Below are 13636 nucleotides of genomic sequence, written 5' to 3'. Positions count from 1 at the left end.
CCCACATCTTCTGCATTGGCAGGCAGATTCTTTACCACTGTGCCACCTGGGAGAAAAGGAGACAGAGATTTAAACTTCAACGTGGTCTTGTCTGGTGGTCCAGTGGTTAGTTAAGAATTTGCCTTCCAAGGCAGGGAACATGGGTTCGATCCCTGGCTGAGGAACTAAGATCCAACATACAGTGGGGTAAGCCCACATGCCAAAACTACTGAGTTCACACCTCTACAACCCAAGAGAAGCCACGGATATGAGAAGCAAGAGTAGCCCCTGCTTGCTGCAACTAGAAAAAAGCCCTTGCAACAATGAAGAACAAGCTCAGCCAGAAATATAATTACTTTTTTAAAGGGCAAATGCTAATTAATAGACAAACTAAAGTTAACATACACAAAATATGCAGGCTATAAAACTAGATAAAAATAGCTTGACAAAGCCAGATGTTTCTGAGCAGAAAGGCAATGAACAAGAAAAACTCTGCTAAAATATTATGGAGTCAGAACAGGGAAAAGATGAAAATGGCCAGGCATACAGTAATTAAAATGAAGAAAATTATCTGAATTAATTTCCTGACATGGAAACAACAAAAAATAATGTTTAAAAGAGACAAGACAATAACATAAACTAAATGGATAGGAAGAAAACTCAAAGGTGAGGGACACAGAGAGAAATACAAATTAGAATAAGGATTCTGAAACACTATCTTTTAAAATAAAAGATAAAATTTAATCAGAACTCACAAAAACAAATCAAATTATAGATTAAAATAGCCAGGTGGACTCCAAGAGAAGATAATACAATAAAGCATTAACCAATTAATGATGGTATACTATCAATGTAATGAAAACAAGGACTGTAAAAAAAGGACTGAATGTTCAAATTAATTTGAGAGAATGAAAACCACAATCCCAGGAGTCAAAAGCTATATTGTTTGTTTTACTATACCAAAAAGCATATAAGATCATTTTAAAATCAAGGTTTCCAGGAAAGGGCACAAAATTAAAGTGTTTCAATTTTAGCCTTTCCTAAACACATTTCCAATAATATTTCCTCACTAATCCCAACTCCCAGGCATCATCAAATCATTACTGTTTCATCCTTCTTTTCATTCTCCCCAGGCCTACTTGGTCCTAATTCCTATCTTTTGTGTTTTGTTTTTTTTTTTGCCAGTAAACAACTTAGTCTCTTATTTGCCCAAGGCAGAAGGCAATGGCACCCCACTCCAGTACTCTTGCATGGAAAATCCCATGGACGGAGAAGCCTGGTGGGCTGCAGTCCATGGGGTCCCGAAGAGTCGGACACGACTGAGCAACTTCACTTTCACTTTTCACTTTCATGCTTTGGAGAAGGAAATGGCAACCCACTCCAGTGTTCTTGCCTGGAGAATCCCAAGGATGGCAGAGCCTGGTGGGCTGCCGTCTATGGGGTCGCACAGAGTCGGACACGACTGAAAGCAACTTAGCAGCAGCAGCAGGAGCAGCTCTTGCAGGCACTGAGGCCCCAAGACTTCCAGAAGGGATTTGGGGGGGCGGGGAGGAGCCATCTTGCCTCCCAGGTGCTGGCGGCCCCATCCTGCTTCCTGCAGGAGATGGGAGAATAGATGAAGTGTATTGCACTATCAAGTATCTCCTCAATTTTGTGTGTGTGTCAGTCGCCCAGTCTTGTCCAACTGCAATCCCATGGACTGTAGCCCACCAGGATCCTCTGTCCAAGGGATTCTCCAGGCAAGAGTACTGGAGTGGGTTGCCATTTCCTACTCCACTAATTCCTACCTTAACTGAAACCTCTCCCAAGTACCTGACAAGCCAGGTTTTATCTGTAAAATTTAGTACTTTTATAAATTTAACGGGAGGAAATATCTCATTTAGCCCATTCACAGTCAAAATGCCTAGCCAAAAACAAAATATACTACAGTATATATCAAAGAATTAAAATGTTATAACTATAAAGAGGACAAAATTTTCCCTTTGCATTATCTTAGGGTGTTGCCTCTTCACTCCCATCACTATTCAGGCCTCTATAACAAGGATACATATTATCCTTTCTAATTGAATTTCACCTTACTCCAATAATCAATCCTAAATTCCATCCCCAAACTAATCTTTTCTAAAATAAAGTTTTGATCACATCACTCTCCTACTTTAAAAATATTTCTCGAAGGTAATAGGGATTTCCAAATTCTGCTCCTCATATGGGGGAGGGGGGAGAAAATGCAGATTACAAGGCCTTGCCCACAGAGATTTCAATTCAATCAGTCTGATAACCAGGAATCTGTATTTTAACAATCTCTTTCAGTGGGTTTGATTTGGTGACCTATAGAACACACTGTGAAAAAGAACAAGTCATATGGTAAATGTCAAATTCCTTAGCCTGACATCAAGGTTCCCTCCCACAAAAGGCCCCTGAGTTACCACTATGGGTCACAGATGGGCTCCCCTACAAGGACTCATTACAAATAAACTTGATTTTCTGCATCCTAAACAAGCCAAATGTTCTCTCTTAAGTCTTGTTGAAAATGTTCACTTTTCACCATTCCTCTTAGCTCAGCTCAAGCCCCAAATTTCCTAGATCTAACTGCTACTGCTGCTGTTTAGTTACTAAGTCATGTCCCTGGCCCTTGGAGACCCCAAGGACTGTAGCCCGCCAGGCTCCTTTCTCCATGGGATTTCCTAAGCAAGAATAATGAAGTGGGTTGCCATTTCCTTCTCCAGCTGATCTTCCTGACCCAGGGATCTTCCCTGAAGAAGGGAATGGCTACCCACTCCAGTATAACTTGCTGGAGAATTCCATGGACAGAGAAGCCCAAGGCTACAGTCCTTGGGTCGCAAAGAGTCACACACAACTAAGCAACTAACACTTTCACTTTTCTCCAGGGGATCTTCCTGACCCAGGGATGAAACCTGCATCTCCTGCTTGGCAGGTGAATTCTTTACCACTGAGACACTGGGAAACCCTTAGATCCCATTAGACTGAAACAGTTTCTGCTGCTTAATTCTACAGTACCATACTGTTTCTGCCCTGAATTGTTACTACATTTTCAGTAGGTTTTATCTTATGACAAAGGGCTGTGGATCAAAGCTATTCTCACTCAGCATCCACAAAAATGCATAGTGCATCCTTTCCCTAAGGCAATTTTACTGTCCATAAACATAATCCGCCTGCAATGTGGGAGACCTGCTTTCAATCCCTGGGTCAGGAAGATCCCCTGGAGAAGGGAATGGAAACCCACTCCAGTATTCTTGCCTGGAGAATTCCATGGACAGAGGAGCCTGGCAGGTTACAGTCCATGGGGGTCGCAAAGAGTTGGACACAACTGAGAGACTTTGACTTTTCAAACATAACCAAGTAGGAACTAACATTTTAGAAATAATTTTAGAACACTAAAATGGTAAACTGTAAAAAGGAGATTTTTCTTAGGAAAAGAAACCAACAGTTAAATATATCTAAAATAAGAGTATCTGCCAACACATAATACTAAATAATTTTCTTCCTTTGGCTTCCCCGATGGCTCAGTGGTCAAGAATCTGCCTGCAGTGCAGGACATGTGGGTTTGGTCCCTGGGCTGGGAAGATCCCTTGAAGGAGGAAATTGCAACCTGCTTCAGTATTCTTGCCTGAAAAATCCCATGGAGAAAGGAGCCTGGCGGACTACAATCGAAAAAGTTGCAAAGAGTTACATGGGTGACTGGGCAAAGAATTCTTCCCAGATCAGAGGCAAACTTAAGTTCCAAGAAAAAACTGGTAAACCAAATTCTGCTCTAACCCCAATCAGGATTGCCCAAACTTTGACCCAAACAGCTATTCAAAAACAAGTTGGGGGCGAGACGGGTGGGGGGGACAGAACCACTCCATTAATTTCTGAGGTTTTTACATGTGTGACAAAATTAACATATAAGTATTCTATTATAATGCTTGAGACTTGGTATAAGTGCCTCTAACACACAATAATTGCTGGTTTACTTATCTGTCTTTCCCATATCACTGAGTAACATATGGTTGGGGCTATGTGTCTTAATTCATCTTTTATTCCAGCACTGAGAACATCACAACTGATTAATAAAGACTTTATAAGCAAAATAAAAATTTTCAAGATTTAAAAAAACAGTGATTCTCCAAAGACGATATACGACTGCAAGTATATGCAAAAATCACCAACCTCCAGAGAAATACAAAGCACAATGAGAGATCATCTCACACCCATCAGAATGGCTACCATTAAAAAAATAATCAAGAACAAAACAGGAAATACAAGTGTTGGCAAAGACATGGAGAAACTAACTGGAAACCCTGTTTTGCCAGCAGAATTGTAAAACGGTACCAACCACTTTGGAAAACAGTATGGAGTTCCTCAAAAAATAAAAACAGAAATATCACACAATTCAGCAATCCTACTTCTGGGTATATATACACCAAAAAGAATTGAAAGCAGTGTCTCAAAGAGTTGTTTACACATCCATGTTCTTAATACTATTCACAACAGTCAAGAGGTAGAAGCAACTCAAACATTCAACAGTGGATGAATGAATAAAGTAAGCATGTGCTATGCATACAAGAGAATTATTATTAAGCCTTAAAAAGCAAAGAAATCCTGGGATTTCCCTGGCTACCCAGTAGTAAAAATTCTGTGCTTCCAACACAAAGGGTGTGGGTCTGATCCCTGGTGGGAGAACTACCATCCCACATGTGCTGTGGCCAAAAGGTGGAAAGAAATCTGATGCTTGAACCTTGAAGACGTTATGCTAAGTGAAATAAACCAGTCAAAAAAAAGACAAATATAAGACCATATAATTCTACTTATATGAGGAATCAGTAACAGCAGTCAAATTCAGAAAGACAGAGAGTACAATGGCGGTTACAAGGGGTTGGGGGGGAAGAAAGAAAATGGTGGCTGCTCGTTAGGCATAGATTTGCAAGACCAAAAAAGTTGTGGAAACCTGTTCCACAACAATGTAAACATATTCAACACTACTGAACTATACATTTAAAAATTGTTAACAGTCTTCCCTGGTGGTCCGGTCATTAAGAAACCACCTGCCGATGCAGAGGACACAAATTTGATCCCCAGTCTGAGAAGATTCTGGAGCAACTAAGCCCACACACCACAACTACTGAAATCCACTCAGTTCAGTTCAGTTGCTCAGTCGTGTCCAACTCTTTGCGAAGACACCTCAATGAGAAGCCCGCACACTACAATGAAGACTAGCCCCTACTCACCAAAAATAAAGTCACGAGAAGCAACAAAGATCCAACACAACCAAAAATTAACTTTTAATAAAAAGGTTAAGGTGGTTAAGTTTTATATTTATATTATGTGCTTAAAATAAAAAAATTTTACTACAGTGATTTTAGGTACCAAAAAAATACAGTATCAAATGAACTCACACTTGAAACAAACATAAATATAAAACATCAGTATAGGGACTTCCCTCGGAGAAGGCAATGGCAACCCACTTCAGTACTCTTGCCTGGAAAATCCCACGGATGGAGGAGCCTGGTAGGCTGCAGTCCATGGGGTCGCTATGAGTCAGACACGACTGGGCGACTTCACTTTCACGCACTGGAGGAGGAAATGGCAACACACTCCAGTGTTCTTGCCTGGAGAATCCCAGGGACGATGGGGCCTGGTGGCCTGCTGTCTATGGGGTCGCACAGAGTCGGACACGACTGAAGCAACTTAGCAGCAGCAGCAGCATAGGGACTTCCCTGGTAGTCCAGTGGCAAACCGTGCTCCCAATGCAGGAGGCCCAGGTTCAATCCCTGGTCAGGGAACTAGATCCCACAGGCCACAACCAAAGATCTCGCCTGTCTCAACAAACACAGAAGATCCCACAGGCTGCAACTAAGACTCTGCACAGCCAAATAAATTAATAAAAATTTTAAAAATTAGTGTAATGCTTACATTATACAAATGGCTTTAAATTCAGCCACAGTCTAAAAGATAGTTTAAGTCACTCCAGGCTACATGTTCAAACTTCATTTTAGAAGATTCTTGCTATTTATAAATTGTTTACTCAATCAAAAGACAAAGTATTTCTGCTTCAAGAATCAGAATTCCAGAACTGAAAGAGATTTTTGAGATCTACTGCACTAATTCCAACGTGGTCCCACAAACAATGCCCAAATGAGACAAATAAGGAAAATGAAAGTCATCTTTCATGAAGTTAAATCTATTTAATTTTAAGGCACACACTTTATTCTGAGAGCACATCCTTCCTACTTTGAACCTTCATCCATTCAACAATACTCATTGAGCCAGTAATTGTCAGGTGCAGGGCTACAGAGGTGACCAAGACCAGGAAGATTCTCGCCCTCAGGGAACCACCTACCTGGTAACGCAATGTGAGAGTTAACAGTAGAAAGAAAAAATAGGGCTTGGTTTTTAAGACTGTAACATTCAAAAGTTGGTCAGCCTGTCAGTGGTACTATTTTCCAGCCCCTTTCTATTTTATAAATGAGAAACTGGATATCCAAAAGTTTCACAACTATTCAGTAAAAGCCAAAACTATTTCGTTTCTAGAATTTAAAACATCAGGGAAATATTCACGTCCCTGAGTAGAGATGTGACCATGATTAATTTACAGGACTCCAAATATGTCAGAGAGTAATATTTTTCCACTCACTTATCTTGTCCTTCCAGTTCTAACAGTATTTATTCTAACATATCAAACTTATTACAGCATTTGAGGACTTAAAAGCTTAACAAAAAACTTAAAATCCTTAGAATTTATGAAGTCTCATGCCATCAGAAGTAAATTCTACATACTTCAAGATAAATGACAAAATAATAAAGCTCAACATTTATAACAAGGGGAAAAAACTGACACAAAATTAGTACCTGCAGTAATACTGTCTGTGGCCTAGAAACAACAATAACTCTGGAGCATTGCTATCCCATTCACCAGAAGCTTCAGAAAGTCTAAACATTCAAAGAACTGAAAAACAAGCAGTGATAATCAGCTTATTAACATTTCAAAGAACAATGATAACAAAACCTGTAGTTCCAGTGAATACTCAAGGTTTCACAATATTCACAAGGGCTTCCCTTGTGGCTCAGCTGGAAAAAAAAAAAAAAAAATCCGCCTGCAATGCCAGAGGCCTGGGTTGGATCCCTGGGCTTGGGAAGATCCCTTGGAGAAGGGAAAGGCTACCCACTCAAGTATTCTGGCCTGGAGAATTCCATGGACTGTATAGCCCATGGGTTCGCAAAGAGTAGGACACGACTGAGCAACTTTCACTCACTCACTATATTTGAACTGATAGTTCAATCTCTCACTTCCCCCTACCTTTGTCTACCTCTCTACAAGAGCAGGATGCCAAGCCAGACAGCCAAGTCCACACACTTGTTCTCATGGGTTCAAAAGGCTTTTCCCCCTTAAAAATAAACTCACATATAACACAGATTTGGAGAAACAAAACTTAAAGAAGGCCTGACTATCCCCTTCTGTACATAGAGGAAATTCAGGTGAAAAGTTAAAATAACTTGCCTAGACAGCAAAGTAACAAAGTTAGGATTTTACCTCCCCACCTCCTCACTTTCTTCCTCTGAGTCTGTCATAAACACCTACATGCAAGTAAGTCACTGGATAGGAAAGAATGAGGCAAAAGGAACACAAAAAATGTACAAAAACTTAGTATTTACCCTAAGATAGAATAATTTTATATAAAAACTGCTCTACAAGAGTTCAAAGTGCCTATGATTAGAACAAAGAATTCACTAAGGAGGGATTTAGACCATACAGAATAGAAATATTAGGTAGAAGGAACTTCAGAGTGCAAAGGTGGGGAAAAGAGGAGGAAGTCATACGGTATGTACGTTTGAAAAGACAAAAATACTAAACTGACTGAAATTATATATGAGGGCAATTGAATACAAAGCTGAAAAGGTAAGACTGGGTCAGACACTGAAGGACATACTTAAACAAACTTCCTATTTAAAGCACCAAGAGAATTAAACTTAGTTTTTACATATCTGTTTATCCTTATTAAGTAAGACTGCACATGCCCTGTTAATTGAAATAACTACTTTTCAGCTAAGAAGAAAGGGTCTAGGATAGTATCTGGTACAAAAATGAAAAATGTTGGCTCTGAATACAAATAACAATTTTTTTCCCCTATCTCTTGATAACCACAGACTTACATCCAAAGAGATAAGGGGAAAAAACTGAACCTACACCTATAATGCTGAAATTTTATGCAGGCTACTTAATTATAAAGGCAAAGTAGAACCCACAAATCTCTCCCATAGAATGATGGGAAAGAGACATTTGAAAAAGGAATAATACCAAGCCCCAATGTCAGAAAACCTCCTTTTTCAGTTGTCAAACTGGTTTTTAAAAAAGGTTCTAATGTAGCTTTAATAACATTTTTTAAAATCCAGGTTAGACTCTAGAAAATGTTCAATTAGACCACAACTGTCCTGAAGTTACTAATAAGAACCAAGCACCTACACTATTTCAAAACTACCATTTCCCTCTTAGAGAGCTAAGTTCCCTCTATCTTGTAAAAAGGAGACCTACCAGATATTCAAGTGTTACCTGGATTATGACATCACTCTTTATTGCAGTTCTAGCAGGCCAGGATGGGCTGGCTTATGCCCTCTACATTACCACAGTAGCAATCCCCACTCCCAGAAAAGTTTGTGTAAAAAGTTGTTACAGCAGCCCCATCTCCTCATTCCACGGACTATCAAAAGCTGTGAAGGCATAAAATAAAGTACTCCATACAAAAAAGAGAGGGAGAATGAGGTGGGATAGAACGCTGAAATCAAGCAAATTCTTATATTTGTAAAATATGAGCAGAAAGGAAACTGTGAATCTAGCCCAAAGCTCTCATTTTACACGTTAAGAAACTGAGGTCCGGGGGCAGTTACCTGATTTACCCAGGGCAACTGCTTCTCTATAAAGGTTAAGTCTCCGTTACCAGTGAGCGTAGCACTTAATCACATTCGAACACTGTTACTTAAATGTCTATGAGATTAAATTAAGTACCTGACGTGCAAAAAAAAAAAAAAACACCTCTTCACCTTTTCTGCACCCTCCTTCCGTGCTTTGCCCCAGAGCTATACAGAAAATGTTGAATCTCAGATGAATACTATTTCTCCCTTCAGCCACTACAGTCGCAAAATTTATCTTTAAGTAAAAGCCTGAAACGACCGAATTTCTCAAATTCTGACTAAACAAGAGGATCAACAAAACCTCAGAAGTTTTGGAGAAATAAGAATGTGGAGTATTACTATTTTGTTTTGGTTCTGCCAGTTGCCCTTTCCTTTATATTAATAAGTTTTCAGTCTAGGTGTGTTTTTGAAAAATAAGTTTCAATCACTTCGATAATAATCACAAGTTATTACCATTTGGAAACACTAATATTAGACAACTTCATCTCTCAAAAATAACTTGGAAAATATCCTGCCCAGCACGAACTAATACTTCTTGAACAAAAACACCTAAAATCACTTTCTACCAAGCCAAGATAAAGTAAAGCCAAAGAAAACGTAATCCTGTAAAAACCCCACTAGCTAAAAAGCACTTAGTACCATCAGTCTGCCCTGGATCATTGTTTACCGTCAAGCTGTCAAAGCATTAAAAGAACCTGGGGGGAAAGTTCCGCAGCGAGTTCACCCGCTATACCATCGTCCACACCTAACACGTTTGGAGAAATGCAAACACGCCACATGTACATGTGTAAACCAGGTTTAACCAAGGTAGGTGTTTTGTCAGTTCTGTTATCGAAACAGTAAAAAAAAAAAAAATTTTTTTTAAGGCAGCAGCATGCATGATTTCCCCTCTTTCGGGGGGGGGGGGGGGGGGGGGGCGGGAAGACAACAAAAACCCACCACCAGAAATGGTACAGAGCTGACTTAAGGCGAATTAAACAGTTTTGAACATTGAGGCCGCCGTACAGGGCGGTTTAGAAGGTTCTATCTCAAATGCCGGGCAAAAGTCCTCTGGCGAGTTTCAAAACTAAAGACCTTGCACTACCACACAAGTAACAAAAGCTTAATACAAACTACCCGGCCGTCAAACCTTTCCTGTTACCATCGCCCGGAGTGTTGTTTTTTTTTTTTAAACCAGCATTGAAAAGGGAACAATAAAAAGCGTCTCACCGCAAACGCAGCACGAGAGGGACTGTCGGAAGTAAGGCAAGAGCCTGTTAATCTCTGTAAACGCCTTGGGGTCTCCGGGGTCGTAGTTGAGCACTAGGCGGCTCGCGGAAATGTAGAGAGCAGTAGCATTCACCGGGTTCATTGCAGACGCTTCGACACCGTTGGCTCCCGGGTGAAGAGAAATTCCGGATCCAACTTTGTAAGCAGCCAGGGAACAACAGCGAGTTTGTAACAATTCGGAGGAAATCGGGGCAGAACCACTGGCCAAAGTAGTAACCAAAATCCGTACAAGTTTGTGGAGCTGAAGCAGTCCTCCCACACATGGGGCCCTGGCGCCCCTCCTCCGTCCCTGAGACTTGCAGACCGAGTAGGAAAAAAAAAAAAAAGAGCGAGGGAGAAACCAGCGTTCGAGTTCGTCCCGGGCGGCCGCGGGGCGCAGAACGCGGCGGAGGCGGCGCTCAGTCTAGCCCCACGGCTCGGCGGGCGGCCTGCGCTCGAGCTGCATCCCTGGACGCGGAGGCACCTCCTGTGGTCGGGCTGGCGGGCGCGGCAGCAGGCCCCGGCCCGGTCCGAGAGGCGGGCACGCTTCTCACGGGTTGCGGGGCCCTTACTCCATCACAGCGCCCGGCGTGGAAGCAGCGGCGACGGCAAGGACGGCAGCGCGGGCGTCGGCTTCCTGGATCTAGTGCACCGAGCCGGGGCGGCGGCGAACGCTGCTGCTGCGGCTGACGGAGACCGCCGCCGCTCTCTCCATATCGGACGCGGGGTCCGGACTGAGCCTGGCTCTCCGCCCCGGCGGTTAGAGCCCGGCTGTTCCCTGAGGTGGCGAAGCGGCTAGGGGAGGCCCCCGCCCGAGAGGGGAGGGCCGGGGAGGAAGTGCGCGGGCCGGCGGCGGCGGGAGGGGGCGGGGAGCAGGCCCGGCCGGGCCGCGGCGGCGCCCCTCGCTCCTCAGTCGCTCACTCCGAGGTCACCAGGCGCAAGCGCCGCCCCCTCACTGCCCGGCCATCTTCTCCGCGCCACACACACGGACGCCTCCTCCGCCAAGCACCACGGCCGCCACCGCCCACGACGCCCGGCCGGCCGCGGCTGAGGCGAGCGCTCACACCGACAGGCCCCGCCGCCGCCCAGCGCACACGGCAAGGCCCCGCCGCAGGCCCCTCCCCTCGTGCCTCGCCGCCCTCACCCCGACTCCACGCGCCACTCTAGCTCGGTAGGGCCCGGGCTGCTGCGGCCTTAATGGATCCCGCGGGCTGTGCGGCGCCTCAGGCCCTGCCGGCGACGACGACCGTTACCCCAACGGGCAAAGCCACTGTCATCCCCGAGACTCCCCCGCCGCCGTCGTCGCTAGTGCTCGCACGCATGCGCAGACCACGTTCTCACCCCTCCCCCCGCCCTTTCCTTTCCCTTCGCTTCCCTTTTCCCCTGCTTCTCCTCTAAGAGCCCCCTCCACACCCTCCCAGAGCTACCGGCTCGCTCGGCGCATGCGCATTCCAGTACCCAGCTCCGCCGCCTTTTGCCCTGACGCGTGCGCTTTGAGCGCCCACCCAGAAAACCGGATAAACACATCAGCCCGCTCACACCAGCCCCTCCCCGCTGCCAACCCACCCTGAGCTCATTGCGCATGCCTGACTCTCCACTTTACTGCTCTCTGTACGGAGCGTGCTCTTGGTGAACCGCCTGCTCTCCCCACCCCTCCCCCATGCGCTCTCAAATTCCCTCTTAGGCGTGTGGGCTGTGGTGAAACATTCGTTAGTTGACCCATCCTTCCTCGGTGTGGGTTGTAGGCTTCCCGCACTACACAGCTTCCTCGGTGACCGCCAACGCGGAGCCCCGGCTGGGTCGCGCCATGTGACGCTCCGCCCTGGCCCCACGCGGCCTCTCCTCGCCCGGGCTGACCGCGAGGTGAGGAGAAAGCTCCGCACCGCCCCAAGCCCCGCCCTCGCGGCCTTTCTCCTGGAACCGAGCTTCCAGACGGCGGAAAGGGCGCTGCCGCCGCTCGCCTGCACCCGCCCGGCTCAGAAGGGAGGTGGCGAGCGACGTGGCCGCGCGCCCCGCGGGCGTTCGGGCGGCGTGGGCTCTTTAGAGGCCGCGGCCCACGTCGACGGCACCCTGAGGCCTCTAAGGCCGGAGCAGGCCGTCTGAAGCGGTGGTGCCCGCACCCACCTTGTCTACCCGTCAGAGCGGGCTCTTTCTCTTAGTGCTTGGAGAACGACGGACGTGAGCAGCCCAGCCTTCCAGGGCACTGAGCTCTCCACAGGAATCCAATTAAACAACAAAACTAATCTCTTTTTCTGTCCTTTAACAGACCTCGCCTTCTGTATGAACACATAAAGAACCCATGGTCCTGCTTTAGAACCTAAATCCTTGAAAGTATTACCTGTTTTTTAAAGTAAGTTTTGACCTCCTGTTTTTGCAGGAGACCAAGGTCAGTGAGGTAAAAACAAAACCCTAATTTAACGTCTGACTCCCCTCCCCTCCAAAAGAACAAAACCGTCTTTAAAAATAGAAACAGCGTAGGAATCATTATCTCTGGATACACCAAAGCTCTTCAGCATAACTTTTTGCGCTTAGTAAATGCTCTAAACATGTCTGCAAACGAAGATTTATGACGTATGTAAATCTTTTGTGACAAAAACATTTTTGTTTTAGAGGCTTGCCACTTAGAGTAGAAATGAAGAGTTAAGGTAGCAACAGAACCCATATAACCTCTGATAAATTCTATTACCATTTGAGGACATTTTCTTTGGAAGCACTAGCATACTATTAGTACGAAGTGTTAAAGATAATCTATTTTCCTAATTTTGTGAAAGAAAGCTGTGCAAAATGTATTTGGTTATCTTATCTGGAAAATGACAAATAGTTTATAAAATTCACTCTCTTTTAAAAGTCTGGTCTTCCTTTTCTCTTAAATAAATCTTTTCTAAGCTCACCTTCAAATGAAACTGTTTTAATATACAGTTCTATTTTTATTCCAGACTCAAGTTCTTCTACAACACACAGGTTGTTCTTCCCCAGAGGACCAACACGGAGAGTGAAATGATCAGCACTGTTTCCATTCAGACAGTACAAGTTATCGGTCACCCTAGACAAGTGCTTACTTGCAGGGCCTTAACCTTGCTGATTTTCGCATAAACGGATTTTTTAAAATCTCTTGAGATGTGCACATCAGATTAAGAATAATTAATAGAATAATAATTAAGAATAATAGAATAATTAATTCTATTAATGGTTCATGTGTGAGTGTGTGAAAGAGAAAGAAGAGGCAGTTTTTTTTAGCTTTTGAAATTGGTTGCAAATACCGATAGGCTATGACACTCAGAGGCAAAGCATCTCCACACTGAAATACGTTCCTTGTATAATAACTATTTATTTGTCTGAGGTTTGCCTGAAAAGAAAACAAATGAACTGTTTATATTAAAAGAAGTGCCTGGATCAAATATTTAGGAGAATTCATATGTAACTTAAATCTTAAACTATCAACTTAAGGTAGTTTTTTTTCATATTTTGTGTTTAATTATTATTTGGAAGTAAAACTGTTAGG

General features: G+C 43.9%; 1 protein-coding gene across 1 annotated transcript in view; it reads right to left on the bottom strand.

Moving 5' to 3' along the window:
• Positions 1 to 11430, bottom strand: part of MSL2 (MSL complex subunit 2) — a 32771-nt gene extending 21341 nt beyond the window's left edge. Inside the window, exon 1 of the mRNA XM_027545446.1 lies at positions 10096 to 11430. Coding sequence (XP_027401247.1) covers positions 10096 to 10237 — 142 coding nt within the window. The 5' untranslated portion in view covers positions 10238 to 11430. The remainder of the gene's footprint in view (positions 1 to 10095) is intronic.
• Between the last annotated feature and the right edge of the window lie 2206 nt (positions 11431 to 13636).

Source organism: Bos indicus x Bos taurus, chromosome 1 (assembly GCF_003369695.1).
Source record: "Bos indicus x Bos taurus breed Angus x Brahman F1 hybrid chromosome 1, Bos_hybrid_MaternalHap_v2.0, whole genome shotgun sequence".
Lineage (NCBI taxonomy): Eukaryota > Metazoa > Chordata > Mammalia > Artiodactyla > Bovidae > Bos > Bos indicus x Bos taurus.
This window is presented reverse-complemented; position numbering and strand designations above follow the sequence as displayed.